General features: G+C 43.9%; 1 protein-coding gene across 3 annotated transcripts in view; it reads right to left on the bottom strand.

Moving 5' to 3' along the window:
• The window catches only part of LOC103476823 (receptor tyrosine-protein kinase erbB-4), a 282,377-nt gene that overhangs the window by 85,146 nt on the left and 179,927 nt on the right, over nucleotides 1-17,304 (bottom strand). For all 3 annotated transcript variants that reach the window (XM_081614884.1, XM_081614889.1, XM_081614885.1), the window contains exon 4: nucleotides 1,238-1,372. In XM_081614884.1, coding sequence (XP_081471010.1) covers nucleotides 1,238-1,372 — 135 coding nt within the window. The remainder of the gene's footprint in view (nucleotides 1-1,237; nucleotides 1,373-17,304) is intronic.

Genomic DNA, 17,304 nt, shown 5'->3' with positions numbered 1-17,304 from the left:
GTCTCTCCTAAAATGTTTTTCTTGGTCCTGCTCTCCATGAGGTCTGGTTCGCTACGGTTTCAAGTTGTTGCGACGCAGATGCAATTCTGCTCAAGATCTAAAGGACTGGTAGTTTTGTGAATTTAATATCCACTAATCCAGATTCTGTCTGATTCTATTAGAAACCGCCAAAGTACCAGTGTCCTCGATGTTTCTTCTGCTCAATCGACTGTTGTTTGCGTTGTGTCCAGACACTCCCATTGTGGTCTCTTCTGTCCAAAGGGCGTCACTCCAGAGGTCATATGGTTTCTTCGGATGCAACTTTGCAAAAATACTTCATTCTTTAAGCACTTTCGTCCAGAACGCTTCCAGTTTTGCAGCGTCTTTGAGCATTGTCTGGTCAAAACTTGGGGTGAATTTGCTGGGGAAGACTGGCAAGGCTGATGTTAGTGGTAATTGTTGGTTAATGATAATGATAATATACTCTACTGGCACTCTTGTCTGGACTGATACTTTTTTTGTTTTGGCACATTGTATTGTCCCTCATTTTTAGAACTTTAATTGTATGTCTCTTTGTTTTTATGTCTTTTTTGCATTTTACCCTGCTGTAACACTAATTTCCCTTTGGGACTTGAATAAACCTGAAGCTTGGCAACTTCTTCGGATGTTTTTCACTCATGACTAATCTCTCTCACTCCAAAGTATTTTAAATGCCCTTCCATATTGATGTGCAGCAACATTTCCTTATCGGCAGCAATGTGTTAACTCCAGTTTGTCTCAAACTTCCAGAGCATCAGCCTCTATAGAGGTGGTCACAGTAGTGAGGATAACTTATTCAAGTTAAATTCACAAATTGTCTAGACAAACCTCATAATGTATCCTTTCAACTCACCCAAAGGTTGAGATACACACACAGAAAAGTTTGCAAGAGTCTGTCTTCAACCGCCAGTTCGTCTGACAGCAAATGTCCACTGGACAGAGAGGGAAGCGCGCCACTTCAAACTAGCTGTCAGCTTTATTGAGATTTACAAAGAGCCCAGCCGACAGCAGCTCCATGGGCTTTGCTGCAAAAGCCATGCTGGTTTCAACTCCACTGGAAAAGGTTCGCATGTTGATCTAACACCAAGTGATTTCACTTCCAAATCCCCAGCAGGCAAACAGAATGAAATAAAAGCGATAGGTCATGAATGTTCATGCGTGGGTCCGTGCGGACGCCGGGGGATTGGGGGGAGGAGGGGTGCTTTTGGACTTTACTCACATCCGTTGTTGCTGTTGTTGGACGGGACCACCAGCAGCTCCGCCTGGGGGTTCTTGATAATGTCGCGCCAGTGGATGGTGTCGGTGTGGCACAGGAACTTGTTCTGGTCCACGTACACGCCGCCGCTCAGTATCTCTGCACGGGGAGAAAAAAGGTAGAGGGAGACAGGAAGAAAAATTAGCATAGAGCCGTGGATTTATGGCGGATTTATGGCACATGTACACCGTGGCAGGAAATCAATACTTCAAGGTTAACTCTTATGGTTCTTTTGTGTGGAAGTCCCACGTTGCAAACGGCGTTCCCTTGAAGCGCGTCTGAGCATGAAGGTAAATGCTATTGACAAATGTGCGCCTTAATTCAATGCCACGTCCACAAGCACTGATGGCTGGAATAAAGAGACTAATCAACTAAAGGCTGCTGGATGGATTTCACATGCAAACTTAACAACAAAAGCTTTTAAGGAGAATATATTGTGTAATTTTAAAACTACGTGATTTCATTTAGCTGCAGATTTCCTCAGCCTGGAAGGCAAACAACAGGCTGAGACAGGAGACTGATGCATTTAGAGTATCTGTTGACTTTTATCTGAAAGTGAACTTGAATCATCAAACACAATCGACTTCCTTCAACTAAAGGCTGGTTCTTTTTTCAGATTGCGTCTTTTCATTTTTATTTTTCAGACGCCCAACCACTCAAACACCATCCATCCATTTTCTTGCACCCTTGTCCCTCAGTGGGGTCAGGAGGGTTGCTGGTGCCCATCTCCAGCTAACGTTTCGGGCGAGAGGCGGGGTACACCCTGGTCGCCAGTCTGTCGCAGGGCAACACAGAGACACACAGGACAAACAACCATGCACACACACACTCACACCTAGGGGCAATTTGGAAAGGCCAATTAACCTGACAGTCATATTTTTGGACTGTGGGAGTAAACCGGAGTACCCGGAGAAAACCCACGCATGCACAGGGAGAACATGCAAACTCCATGCAGAAAGACCCCAGGCCAGGAATCGAACCCAGAACCTTCTTGCTGCAAGGCAACAGCTCTACCAACTGCGCCACTGTGCAGCCCCACTCAAACTTTGTGTAGACTAGACCAACTCTAGTGTTGTGAGTAGAAATGAACCGATTCCAGTTTCTTGATGATCGCTGATCTTTAAAACTATTGAGACTGATTTGGATTTTTTTTGTCTGAGAAGTCGCTAAGTTGGGAAGAGTGGGTTACTTTTGACCTGGTAGGTCTGACAACTGAGGAAAATTGATCAATTATAAAAATGTATTAATTATTTTAGTTGCTGAACAATAACTTAAAGACATAATATATTAATAAAACAAGTAGAATCGTCTGATTTCTGTGCCTGCATCACTTCCTGAGTTGGAAAACCAAATTTATGCCATTCTTAAGTTGACGTCAAGGGACGTACAAAATCATTCCAAGGGCTGCAAACGGCCCCAGACCCACACTTTCAACACCCCTGTAATGGGGTTTCCATAGGTTAGTTTCTGTACTGGATTTTACTTTGAGATATATTTCACATTAATATAAAAACTTATTTTTTTCCCCCTGGCATAAAATCCCATTAGAACACATGAAGGTTTGTGTCTGCGGCTCAGAACAACAACACCTGCTTAATGAAATCGGATTTCTGAACCATGTGACTTTACAGGAAGGTTAGCGGCGCCGCCGTAAAGGCAGGATCCCCATACCGAGCAGGCTGAAACAGCAAAAATATGTTTTTCTCAAGGACCGGTGGCCTTAACAGATGCCAGAGTAGGATAATAAAGCCTAATCCCTCTCTATGTTACTAATCCAGGTTTTGGACACAGACTCTGACTATAATGATGTAGCGGTAATCCACCTCCCTCCCAAGCCGTGACCTACGGCGGCAGATCCACCGCCGCTGCTGCTTCCTCTGCAGCTGCAGCCCGGTGCATCACTAAACCTCCAGAGGAGGATGGAGGGAGGGGATTTAGATGCAATCACCTTGCATTCCCCTGTATCCTCCAACATGAAGCCTTATTCCAGGAAAGCACTTGTCATAATAAATTAAATTAAATTTTAAATAAGTTGGAATGCGACTCAGATTAGAGACGGATAAGCTCAGAAAGAAAAGAAGGGCATTGTCTCTTCGGGCAGATTATTAACAGCGTATGAATTATGTGGACGCCTCAGCAGCTCGGGAAGCCGCACACAGGAAGCTAATCATTACCATCCGACACCCTGATTAAGGAAGTGGGCCTTGGTGGAGACAGGGACATTCATTCACGGGCTCTTTAGAGGTGACATGGCGCTTTGTCTGCTTGCCGAACGGCCCGCAGCACCCGGTTCATGTAATCATGTTCCCGTCAGCGCGGCGCATCGATCACCGCACGCCCCCGTTTACAAGCAGAAACATTCGCGAGCTCCCTTCAAAAGTGACGCAAAGAACGCTCTTAGAAGAGACGATGCAGGGTGAGACGGATGGGTGACCTGAGGTGACCTTGGTACGACCTCAGCCCAGATCCTGCAGCGCTGTGACGGATGCGGAGAAATGGACGCCGGACTGTAACCAACCAAGGCGGCCCGTCGCTCGGTAACGGTGGCCGGCCTTGAGCTTCTGAATGATGTCTGAGTTTAGGTGGAACTCCAAACTCAGCGGATGTTATGGTTATGGGATTTATGGTGCTCCAGAAGTCAATGCAGCATCCGGACACTCAGGTTCTGTCGCTTCATTCAAATTACTGCACAAATACTTAATATTTTATTAAACTAATGTTTTTCTGCACTCTATCATAGTTTTTCCACCTCTAAGCACTGGACCCAGCTCCCACTGCACTGCAGAAAACCAAATGAAATCTCTCCAATTCCTTTGATTTAAATTGAATATTTATTACGTTTTATTAAATTAAAAAAAAAAAAGATTCTGTGACATACGTTCTTGTAGTAAAACAGATGAACCGATAAATATATGGAGATAATTTACAGGCCCAGTCACTGTCCAGTGGTTATAGGGACACTATTGACTTAACACAAGTGCTGGAGAGGCTTCACGTTCCCAAGACAACCAAGAAGGTAAATAGCAGAAAAAGTCAAAAATGACAAACTGAACTACCTTTTCCACCTGGGACCTTTGGGTAATGGCAGATATAATGGATTTTGATACTTTCTGGAGAGCCGTCCCTCTGTCAGGGCCTGACTAGGCCCCCAGATGTTCCTGCAAATGCCAGCGGCCGCACTCCAGCACACAAATTGCTGTCCATCCAAGCAGGGGCGCTAACTCTTCCAGCGCCGGGGATGACAAGCCTGGACCAGGTGGCCATTCATTACTGGGGCCGCGGCCACCTGCTGCACTCCAGCACCGCCGATGACTCCATAACTCCAGGTTTCCATCAGGAAGCCACAGAGGACGGATCGGCTTCCCTTTTGATTCACAGGTCATCGTAAAAACTAGTTCTCCGCATCGCAGGGTCTGTACAGGCACGGGAAGTGGTTTAACAGCTGTTCTCAAATGAACGTCAAACTAATTGTTGCTCTACGGAAGGCCTGACATGCAAAAAAAAAGATATGAAAAACACAAAAAATACGCAGATAGAATGGTCAACAATGGTTTTAAGATTGTTTCTATAACATTTCAGAGCAACACACACAAAAAAGAAACTAACTCCAAATGTTATTCTTCATAAATTTTAAATAGAATTGAATTTGATATTTATTTAATTTGAAATAAAAATAAAAACTGTGCAAAACTAAAAAAAAGCAATGTGTTATGCTGTTTAACCAACAGTTGGGGTTTATTTTACTCATATAATTAGATGCCAAATATTATTAAATAAAATTTGTGACAATACTGACTTTCCATATTACTCTTCCGTTGCCATTGACTACTGGAAAGCCAAATACTAATAAAAAACAAGCAGACAATCATTAAAGCTAACTTTTTTCGTCATTTCCAGCTGCCACAGCATTGCTTTGGTGTGGAGTGCTTTACATAATATTTTGGCCTTTGGTGCATGTTAGTGTACTTATCTGGAAAAACTAAGCATTTTGAAAATATGACAACTTTTTTGTTATATTTTGTGAACTTACATGTGGAAATAAGGCAGATTTTTGAGAACCATTAAATATTACACATGATATGTGTAGAATTTCACCAGTTTTTAATTTGTCTGATGTTCTGCTTAATGTCTAAATGTCAGCTATTAAATCACACCACGTTATTATGATACAATTTATCACTAAAATGTTTAACCTTTTAAACCCTTAAAATACAATATAAAATTTAGTCTGGTTAAAAATAAAATGTAATATATCCAAATGTGAAATTGAAACTGTTAAAAAGAATGCTACATATTTTTTTATTTGATATTCTATTTTTTTTATTCTAAAAAATATATTTAATTTCTGATTTATGTATAAGTGGAGGGCATTATGTTAGTGTAAAAGTTCAAATGTTACAAAATTCAAAACAAGAAAATTTTGCTGAAACATGAAACCCGGAATTAAAAACAAATTAACCATGGATCAGAGCAGCTGGGAATTCCAAAAGTTAAATTATTCAAAGATGTTAAATAAAAAGGTTTAAACATTTTTGGATTATACTTTTTTTTTATGAACTGCAAAAATGACTAGAACTAAAATAATACAACTTGGCACAATTTGGCTGCTGAGTCTAGCAATATTTTGAATAGTAACTTATTATTTTAGGCTGAACATTTTGAGAATCACAGATATAGAATTCAATATGATATAATTAGTTATTTTACTTCGAGATGCTGCGTTCTTTCAGTTGTTCTTTTACTTTTTTATTTTTTTGCAAGCTTCACATAAATTTGCCAGGAAGTTCTTGATTTCAATCAGAGCTTGGCTACATTTTACAAGTGGACCCCAATCTGGAGCCTTTATCTGCTGTTTCTGGTATTGTGTATGTTCCTGTCGCTCGGTGCCACTGGGTGCTGTGCTCCCCATGAAGCCCTTTTATGTGCGCACAAGGCCGCCGAGGGCCCTGCTGCCATATGGTCAGGTCATGTTTTGCTTCTGGTGTAGCATTTTTGCTACAGATCTCTTGGCACTGAAAATAAAAAAAAAGAAGCTTTCAGCGTAATGGAGGAGTAAGATTCTTGGCGAGCGGAGGTTGAAGTGTCGGGTTGAATCAGAGATACGAGCCAAGGCGAGCGGTGGAACACAATGTGGGCTGGGATTGGGAGAATTCCTCAAAATATAAAAAAAAAACCTATTAAATTAATACCCCCATTGTATTAAAATGAGGTATTTATCCGTTTCTTCTGGATTATGGAGAGATGTGGGTCAGTTAAATTCAAAATCCCCAATGCTTTCCTTTTTTCTTAACCTGCTTTTTCATGTCATTTCTATACAGTGCTTGAATTTTGAGGAAGATGCGTAGAATAGGTCTGACACTTGATCCTCAGTTACCTTCTTTCAAATACTTCAGGTTTTTTGTTAAATTTATGAAAAACATTTGTTGCAGTGGTTCCTCTGGGAGGCGTAAGAAGTCTGGAAGAAGCATGTTTGCCACACGTGAAGGTTTGGTTATGGAGTTTGAGGCCCGCCATAAGGGATCTCACGGCGCTGCTGCCTAATGTCTGCGTGTTGACCTCAAGTGCTGGAGGTCAAGGTTCGGTTCCGGTGGGTCGTGGTGGCCCAAGGGGTGGTCCAAGGGGGTCCGGTGCCCCAATCCCGGGTGGGTCCTTGCCATAAGGCGGAGGGGGTCCAGACATGACCTGGAGGTGGTTCTTGAAGAAAAATTTCACCAACTATCTGCCTGAACACCAAGGTTCTGCAAGTCCACGGGTTGGTCCTGGAGGTCAAGGGTGTATTGGGTGGAGGTCCAAGCGGGCCTTCGGTGCCTGAGTCATGGGTGGAAAAGGCACACGACAGCCTCTTGGAGGCCAAAGATCTTTGAGATCTCGACCTTGGACTCTTGAGCTGGGTGTGGGTAGGGTTGGGTTTAAGGTCACTGGAGGTCCCAGAGCCACGGGGTTTTTTGAGAAAGGTAAGGCAGGGTCCTGGTAACCAAACCCCGGGTATGTAACCTCCGTGAGCGGTCCCGTTCTGGAGAACCTGGCCTGGACATAAGGAGGTATGGGCCAGTGCTTCCAAATGGCCATGTTTAACTCAAGTCCTGGAGATCCATGTGGGATGTCCAGGACTGGGTGCCTGAGTATTGGGTGTAGAAGGCACATAACAGCCTTAAGGAGGCCTAAAGTTACTTTGAGATCTCGACCATGGGTGGGGTTGGGTTAAAGTTCCCCGGACATAAGGAGGTATAGGCCGATGCTGCCTAATGTCTGCCTTACCAGGGGCACCAGACATAAAGGGATGTCCAGGGGCTCCACCGATGTGGGTGTCCCGTACTCGGGCATGAGTTCCATAAGCCAGAGCGGTCCGCCATTTGGCAGTACGGGACATGTGTTATTTCAAAGTTCCCAGACACAAAGGGATGTCCAGGGGTTCCGCCAAATGGCGGGTCCAGTGCCCCAATCCCGGGTGCCTGCCATATGCCGGAGCGGTCCGCCATAACCTGAAACAGGACTTGTGTTATTTCAAAGTCCCCAGACATAAGGCGGTATAGGCCGATGCTGCCTAATGTCTGCCTTACTAGGGGCACTAGACATAAAGGGACGTCCAGAGGTTCCGCCAAATGGCAGAGCCCCTGCCCGGGTCCTGGTGCCCCAATCCCGGGAAAAGAAGCTCCATAACTTCCCGCCCTGGTTCTCCAGAACCAGTTCCACTCTTCCAGTGGAGGTCCACGGACCAGTCCCGATTCTGAAGAACCAGACAGGGGGATTTTTGACAACTTGCTGCAGGACTGAGGGTGTCCAAATCCCAGGGAGGGTCCTGCCATAAGCCGGAACGGTCCGCCATTTGGCGGAACGAGACTTGTGCCATTCAACAAAGTCCCCAGACATAAAGAAGCATCGAGGCTCCCGGCAAATGTCCGAGGCCCTGCAGGGCTTTGGATGCTCCAATCCCAGGTACAGGACCTCCGTGAGACCCCCCTGGCTCTGGAGAACCAAGCTGGCTTCGGGATTAAGTCATATTTTCTTTACGTAGGTTTATGCGTTAATGGGGGTGGGGGGTAGGGTTAGGGTTAAGGTCCCTGGAGGTCCCAGAGCCACGGGTCCCGTGGGGTTGTTTGACATGGACTTGTGGGGCTCTGGTAACCGAACCCATGGGTCAGAACCTCCGTGGGTGGTCGTGGTTCTGGAGAACCGGGCCAGGACATAAGGCGGTATAGGCTGATGCTACCTAATGTCTGCCTTACCAGTGGCACCAGACATCTCGCAGCAGCGAGTCCTGCTGGAAAATGGCAGTCTATAGTCCTTATAACCTCACGTAAGGCTAAAGACTTGGGGGGAAAAAAAGGCTTTCTGCAGCCAGTGGGAAGTGAACCCAGGTCTCTGGGGTGGAGACCGAGCAGCTAAACCACTAAGCTACAGGAGGCATACGGATTACCTGGGCTCATAGTGCTTATGACTGGTACACGACGGACCCAGGACCAAAAAAGGAAGCGGCTTTTCCAATATCTTGTACATAAAGGGTTCTCTGGGCAGGCAGACCTCAAACCCGGATCTCCATGGTTGGAGTCAGGCTACCGGACCACTTTGCTAACAGAGATGTAGAGTGGTAGGGCTCCTGGTGGTCAAGAGGTGATGTCAGCATTTCTGGACACTTGGAAGCACCGGCTCATGCTGCCTGATGTCGCCGTGTTACGGCCCGGTGACACCAGGAAGCATCCGGGCATTCTAGCAGCAGTTGACACCAGGAAGCATCCAGGCGTTGTTGCAGCAGTTGCCACCAAGGAGCAGAGAGTGGTGCTCCCAAACGTCGAGCGCCACTTGGCATTCATCGCCGGAACATCCCCTAACCTCCGGCCAAATGTCAGCAGTTGGAGGATTTTTCAACCAATTTTTTGATTTTCGCGCGGCCAGGTGCACGTGAAAAATCGGGTTCTTTTGGAATGGGGTACCCCAGATCGGGCCCTTTCGAACGCCCCGGGTCCTGTGACCCTGTGACCTTTGGTTAGGCCGGTATGATTTTTCAAAAGTGGGCCCTAAATGCTGCAGGATGTCCGAGAAAGGGGGGGTGGCCCTAGGGTAACCTAACCCTAACCCTATGGATGCATGATATTATCGGCATGTTTGCTCTGAGTGTTGTCATTGTCTTAGAGCAGGGATGTCCAAAGTCGGTCGGGCCAGTATCCTGTATATTTTAGTTCTCTCCCTGGTGGTAGTAACAACCTCCTCAGCAGGTCAATGTTCCTCTTGATGCAGGTGTGCTAAGCCAGGGAGAAAACTATAACATCCAGGATACCGGCCCTCGAGGACCGACTTTGGACACCACTGTCTTAGAGGGAGCAGATGTCATTAATAAATTTGACATTAAACATAGTGCAATTTGAAAATGTTGCATCATTTTCAGCCTCCTTTTTAGCATTTAGTAGGCTAAATTGACAAAGATAATACAGCATTTTAACTCCACAGTAGAGAAAGCCATATAGTTTCAACAAGTATCTATAGGAAAAAAATATCGGTATTGGTAATCGACCAAATGAGTTGTAGTATATTGGAGTATTGGATACAGACCAAAAATACAATATCGTGCGTCCCTACTTTTATCTTATGCACAATGAGTGTTTGATTCTGATCTCCATGGAGACCAGTTGAACAAAGGAACCCTAAGTCCAAAGTCCAAAGGAACAGGTGAGGAGTGGAAGTTACACATGCCTTTAGTATTTCAAATCTCTGCTTTGAAAACCTGGTTGCTTCATGCGTACCAAACAAATCCATTTCCTCCATCGTCTTAAGATTTTACACAACAGTGTACAAAAACTAGATGAGAAAATGGGTGATAAAGCAAAGAAAATCCTTAAAATACTGACAAAATGCTTGAAAGACTAGTTGTGTTTCAGCTGAAGACTTAAACCAGTAAGTCTGAATGTCCTGACAGCATTACCATGACCTTTTATTGAATATTACTGTTAAACCAAACAAGGTAAGAGCAGCAGCGTTGGCTTTCATCGCAACATTCATCTGTACAGCAACATTCCCAGAATGGGGAAAAGACTCTTATTGAAAGTAAAAACCATTTCCATGCCCGTCTGCCTTTATAAGCCAATTAAGCCCATTTCATAGGCATTCAGCTGAGCACAGTCCTTTATTTTGAAGCAGTTTCCAGGCAATGATAGCCAAAGCACCAATCAGTGACCGCGGCTCTGAACGAAGCCTGCTGATGAGCTTTCATCAGTGCTGCTAGCCACTTGTCCCGCATCTCTTCCCCTGCCTAATTACGCTGATGAATAAGGCTGCGACAGAGATCCGTCCTCCGCTGATGAGTCCATGCGTTTACCCTTATTGTCTCGTCTTAGTGGCAGGCGTGTCGCTTTTCACGCAGCTAAAGCGGCGCGCGCCCAGGGCATCCGCCCTCTGCTCTTCTTCATTAGGATCCACCTAAAGCTCATCCTTCAGAAACACTCAAACCCGGTTCTCACCCGCTCTCCTGTTGTCGTTTTTATTTGAGTCGAACTCAGCGAAAACAACAGGAGTCAGCTCACATGCACAGCTCTGAAACCATGCCTGGTTTGGCGTATTGGGTGTCCTCCACTGGCCTGTGTGAAAACTCACAATCAGAAACTGTGCACGACAAACTCTGTATATTTGTGGCTTTTATTTTGAAGGTGACATCTCCACCCCAACCTAAACATCCTTCCAAACAATGCTAATTCCTATAAGGAATCTTTGGGTAAAAATGTTCTAAGAGGAAAACTGACACAAAATAAAGAAGATGTATCAATATATATATTTTAAATTTCCTCCTAAGTTAAATTGCTATGATCTGCTTGTGTGGATGTAAATGACCAGACTATATTGTTGCTTATTTTTGTGAATATGTTTTGTTGTCGATTATGTCTACGCTTAATGGATATTTTATATTGGAATCTTTTTTTTTTCTGGTGATCCAAAATTGTGTAAACTTTGTGTTGATGTTTTCACTACATATTTGAGCCAAAATGTATTTTCTGAATACATTATCGTTGCATTTCAAACTCTGGTAGTATCATTCTCTGGGGTTAAAATCCATACAAATGTTACGTTTTCACACCAGGCGAAGGTAAGTTGCAGAACGTTTCTATTCCTGTAGCTTGTGGTTCTGGTACCAAGTTGTGAAAACTATTTTGGTTCTGTTTTATCAGCGTAACAGAGTCGGTGTGTGAGTCAACATTATTAACTTCATTAGGATGTTTTTTGTGTTGAAGAGACGTAGATAACACGAAGCGACTTTACAGAAACCCTAAAATATTCAACAGTTCTTGTGAAACATTGACGTATTGTAGCTAATTTTATTTTGTAGCTAACAGAATATTATATTCTGTACAAGAAACTGTCTCTTTCTTTTACTACACTTTGCAGAAAACTTTGAAGGTCAGTATGTTTTATTGCTCCACTTTTATTGTGCTAAAGTTGGCCCATTGCTCCTTTTTTATGTTATATTCTAATAAAAAAAAAGTGTGATTGTGTAAAAATATGTATATATTTATTCAGGGGCTTCAACATTTATGAAACTAATTTGGACAGTGTGAGTTAAGATCTTCCAAGGACTTTATAGAAGAAGTCAGTTCTCTGCCGTGATTGGACGGCTTACTAACCAGCAGATGACGTTTGTTATCTAAATGTAACAAAGTGAGCTAAATGTACAGAGAAGTTCCCCAACGGTTCGTGTTTGTATGAGTTCTCCGCTCGTTTTCGTCCATCTGCACATTCTCGGACACAGACTTGTCAGACGGCGTGACAGAAGGCGGCGAACTGTGTGGGGGAACGAAACAAATGGCCTTCATTTTCTTAGAGTGCAGAACCTCTTCAGGGAGCGTGACACAAGCGCAGCAAATCCGCAACTCTGGTAAAAATGGCGACTCGCATGAGAGCGAGGCGGAGGGAGCTGGAAGCGCCGACATGTTCAGGGAAATTATGTTCAAATTTCAACTACCTGGGGGAAGAATTAGAAATAAAAACATTTACACACGCACAACTAGATTTTTGGTGAAAAGTACGAAATCTCTGCTCTTTAAGAGAATATTTAGCCAGATGGATAAAAATTTTGGCACTTTTTTTCTCCCATTGATGTAAGCTAAGTTAGTTTTAAACATTTAATGATTCCATATTTCATCAATGCTGTTATTTATTTCAACAAAAGGTGAATCTATAATATTTTCTTAAATGTTAAGTGATTCCATAACAATTTCCCCAACATTTAGGATTTCTGTCAGATGTAATTCAGTGTTTTTCTTAAGTAGTGAGTAATTCCACAATCTTCAGCTCAGCTTTGAATTATTTCATAATACAATTTTCATCATTTTGTCCTGCAACATATTGTTTCCCCTCAAAATTATATGATGCTTATCCTCAGTGCTTGGTGATTCTGATTGAGCGCTTAGCTATGTTTTAAAAATAAAGTCCAGCTATTTCCTTAAAATGTAACCAACTTAAAGTATTGATTATATATATTTTTGCCAGATGTTATAAAATGAAATATAACTTTTTTATGGAGAAACATTTTAACACAGATGTTATATGCAATCTCCTAAAAACAGTTCAAAATTAAATTAAAGTTTTGTATTTTCTTTACAAAGAAATACCATAATCTGAGGCAAACTCTTGACTCTTCTGTAAAACAAGCACCAGTCCCCGAGGTAGCCCCCCCTCTCCCCCCAGCACCTCCAAGTGTGTTTACATTAAAGTGGGCTGTTGAGAAAGAGGCTACATAAGTGAAAACGACTTCCCAAATTCTATGAATAAGTGTTTCGCCTCCCGCCTGCAGCCGAGTCGGACGGATAAACGGCTGCAGATTGCGAAGATCATGCAGGCAGAAAACAGGAGCCGGTTCGCCGCCAGGCAGGTGGAGGAGAGATGCTCTGCTGTTGTAGTGACCAAAATGAAATGAAGCTCCTAAAGGTGCGAGTCAGGAAGTTAGAGGGAAATGTCGGGTACGCTGTATTAGTCACATGCCTAAAAAGCTGCCAAAGTCGTTTGTGCTCCGTTTTATAAATGATACAATTTTTCCAAGTGAGATCCTCTGACTTCAGATGAACTGCCTCTGCACCATGCAGCGGAGGCGGCTCTCCCGAGTCCCGTTTCCCCTCTTCTCCATTATTAGCCCTGCCAGCCAAGGAGATATTACGGCGGGTGACGAATGGGTGAGGGGCGACAGAGCGGGGGAGGTCCAACCCTGTCTCTCTGACTTAGCCCCGCCCTCCAGATGCCGGCCGCCGCAGCCCTTCAGATAACCATAATCGGGTTTTAAAGCCCCCAGATTAAATTTAGCAGTCTGGACTGATATTGTTTTGCAGTGAATCCTGATGAAAAATGCTTCACTTTAGGAGATTATGGATGCTGTGTAGGTGGGAGGGTGGAGATGCACCCCCCCACCACCACCACCTTAAAGCTTCAATGGATGCTAAATGAATCCCTGCCATCACTTTCCTCTCCCCCTGCCACCTCCATCTGAATACTGCTTGATGAGCAGCCATGTTTACAAAAGAACTGGGCGTCACTCTACCTTTGGTGATGAGAGGTTGAGGAGGGGGGTATTTCTTTAATTATTATTATTATTTTTTAGGGGTGACACAAAATGCAATCACGGCAAACCAGAAGCCGGTAAATTCAATAATGGAGGCAAATGAAAATGGAGCTGGAGACACGGTGCACACAGGCCGGATGGGCTCCAGTCCTAATAGGTCCTCTTCTGTCACCGCTTCCTGCATTCAGATGAAGCCGAGGCAGAGGCCGTCCAATCAGCACGGGGAGACAAAAGAGCCGGCCAAACACAACGAGGGGAGGAGGGTGGGGATACTAATAAAGGTTAAATGTCAAAATGTTAAATGACTGATGTAACTGCTGTCTGCTACATCAGTCAATTCATACATAAATGAGTTGAAAATATTGGATACTTAGATTTCCTCTGATTAGCGGCGCAGTCATCAACACTGTTTCGTATTATTGAAATAACTCCAGGGGTTTGAAGAGGTTTTCACTTTTTCTCGTCCAGGATCCAGCTTGAAAATCCAGATGACAAAGTCAGAAATCACCAAAAAAAAAAAAAAGTTTTGTTTTTTGAGGTTTTTACCCCATTTTTTAATAGCTCCCTCTGACCCCCAGGTCAAGCAACTCACTCATCAAATAAATTGCCACTCTCGGTGCTCAACAACCCTCCGAGAAATTGCTGCGCCGTGTTTCTTTTTTTTTTTTTTTTCCTTTCCGCAATGGCAGTGACAGGCTGTTTTACAGCGGAGTTACCCCCGACAAGCCGGGGTCCGCTCGGAGATTGAGCTGGAAATTGTGTTTGGGTACAATTGTTCAAGATTGCGACATCAAACTGAAATTTAAAGGGCACTGCGAACGAGCCATGGGGGAGCCGTGACGGTGGGGAGAAAACTGCTGAGCCGTCGGCCTCAGAACTTGAAATGTAGCTCTTATTATGTGCTTGCACGCAGAAAGAAAGTTTCCTGTGTGTGTTTTGCTGTCTGCGGATCGGAAACATGCACACACTTCCGCACTGACACGGATTTTGTAATTCAAGCTAAACCATATTCCATGTTTTTACCCTGCAGAATGGTTAGCAAGTGCTGAAACAGACCTAACCCCTCTGCATTAAAATTGACACTTACAATGGGCTAAATGGGCAATTTGTCATTCTCTGGCAAAGAGCTGCTGCACTCATCCCTCTGCTTGAATAATTTGAAGCACACAGACGCGCGCACACACACACACCAACAAACCAACTCGAAACGGTAAATTGCCTCCATCTGGCTCTACACAATATTTAACATGACTTTTGATGAGTTTTTCCCAACAAGAATTCATGTCTTTTTATTTTGGCCATCTCTGGTTTATGACTTCTCCAGATGTGCAAAACACATTATTATTCATCAGTGATAGAAACTAGACGTGCTTTATTAGTGTTTGGAGATGCAAACGGGGCTCGGAGAACCCAAAGACATCATCAACGCGCGTCGGAGTCAAAGTGTCCGGAGACCCTGGAGGACAACTCTGTTTTCATCCGGACCCTAAATCATGCAAATGGGAGGCAATGTCAGAGCGTGGATGCCTCCGAGAGCAGAACAATCAGCCGGTCTCAATGTAATTACTGTCAAATGGACACTTCCAGTCATCAGAAGGCCTGGTCTCAAGCACTGTTTACTGAAGGACAAAGTCAACTTTTGACCCTGGTAGTTTAATGAACATAAATGTACCAAAAGAGGTTTTTATTTATACCTTACTTTGTTTAATTGAGGGCTGCACAGTGACGCAGTTGGTAGAGCTGTTGCCTTGCAGCAAGAAGGTTCTGTGTTCGATTCCCGGCCTGGGTTCTTTCTGCATGGAGTTTGCATGTTCTCCCATAAGATCAGGTTCTTCCTTTGGGACTGTCGTAAAGCAAAGGTTAAATAAAAGAGAGAAGCACCTTATACTCTATGGTGCTGTTTGTTCCTCCACTGTTCCATGGAACAGAGTCTGCTTTCAAGAGAAGGAAGTGGACTAAGGCACCCGGCATTTTGGGTACTTGCAACCAAAACAAGGGCAAAAGTGTAATGTTAGCTACTCTAGTTTAGCTTGCATTTAGATTATGGCTGTGCTCAGTGTCTTCAGAGGTTTTTGTGTAGTTTCCTTGAGTGGTTCTTGGTGGAGTGCCCCCACAGACGAGGAGGGGAACAGGTTGCTTAAGCGGTTGGTTGGTTTGACTCAGTGCCATAGCAGCTGAAAATGGAACAAATGTTGCAGTTTTGGTTTCTGACTGACCAAAAACAGATTACCAGGAGGGAAAACAGCCTTAGATCAAAGTTTTCAAGAAGAAAATGCTTCTGGCAAAATATATTTTTTTGTCTTTAGCCAAAAAAATGGTCAGCAGATTTAGGGACACAAGCTGTTTCACATCTGTTGAACCCCAGTAATCCCTACTCTGTAGGGCTATATTTCGTCATCAAGGTTAGTGGAGAGTGCTTGCACTGGAACGATGACACATTCTCCTCCAGCCAAAGAGTATTGAATCCCAAAGTTTTGAGAAATGATCCGGAAGGCTGAGTTTATAGGTGATATTAGACAATTTATTGGAGCAAAAGTCAGAGTTGCTAACTGAGGTGATGTAAGGTGCGGAGTCGGTTCACTCAGCCGTAGTCGGGTAACCTTAACGTCAAGGATCATCGTACAGGGCGGCGGACATACTGCCCTCAGAGGACTGCTTCCGATCCATTAGAGATCATTTATTTCTCCTTCCATGAGTGTTATGGCCCCTAATGGAGACAAACCAGGGGCCCCTTGGCTCTCCCTGTCAATGGACTTAAAAGACTCCCGCCGCAGCACAACAATAAGCCTGAGCACAAGTGCTGCATGACAATGACTGCTTGGTTGCAGAAATCAAGCCAAAGGTGAAGCTTTGCATTCTCCTGAACATGAATATTAACGAGAGATAATTTAGTACGACTGGTCTTACGTCTGAGTAATGATTAGTCTTTTCCATCAAGAACATTTAAAGGTTTTCGTATTGGAACTGTCTACATCCAGTTGACTACATCCAGTTGACATAACATAGTCGTCTCAAGAAGCTGCGGCAAAGACGATTTACACCAACTCTGTGTAAAAGTTCATATCATTGAGACGTCTGTGCAGATTTATGGGATGCGTTACATCACACCGAACTGGAGCTGTATTTTTGTTTTCAAAAAGGAATGTTGGTGCTTTGGTGTTTCGCCCCTCCAAAAAGGAGCTGGAAGAGATGAAAGAAAAAAAAGAAAAAAAAAGAGCAAAACTTTATTTCACAAGCAGACTGAAGGGCTCTCTTGCTTTGCAGATTCACAACTGCAGCATTTCCTAGGATGGCAAAGCAGCGTTTGAAGCTGGGAGATATGTTTTAATCATCTGGTGCCTTAATGATGACACTGGATTCATTATTAATGGGCCCCAACTCTCTTCTCTCTCCCTCTTTCCTCTAACGGTCCAGATCGAGAGTGCGTATTAGCATTAGCCGCTTTTGCTCTATTTGATCTTCCTGTAATTACACCACTTTCTGGAGATCACACCAC

Source organism: Poecilia reticulata, chromosome 2 (assembly GCF_904066995.2).
Source record: "Poecilia reticulata chromosome 2, P_reticulata-male-v2, whole genome shotgun sequence".
Classification (NCBI taxonomy): domain Eukaryota; kingdom Metazoa; phylum Chordata; class Actinopteri; order Cyprinodontiformes; family Poeciliidae; genus Poecilia; species Poecilia reticulata.
This window is presented reverse-complemented; position numbering and strand designations above follow the sequence as displayed.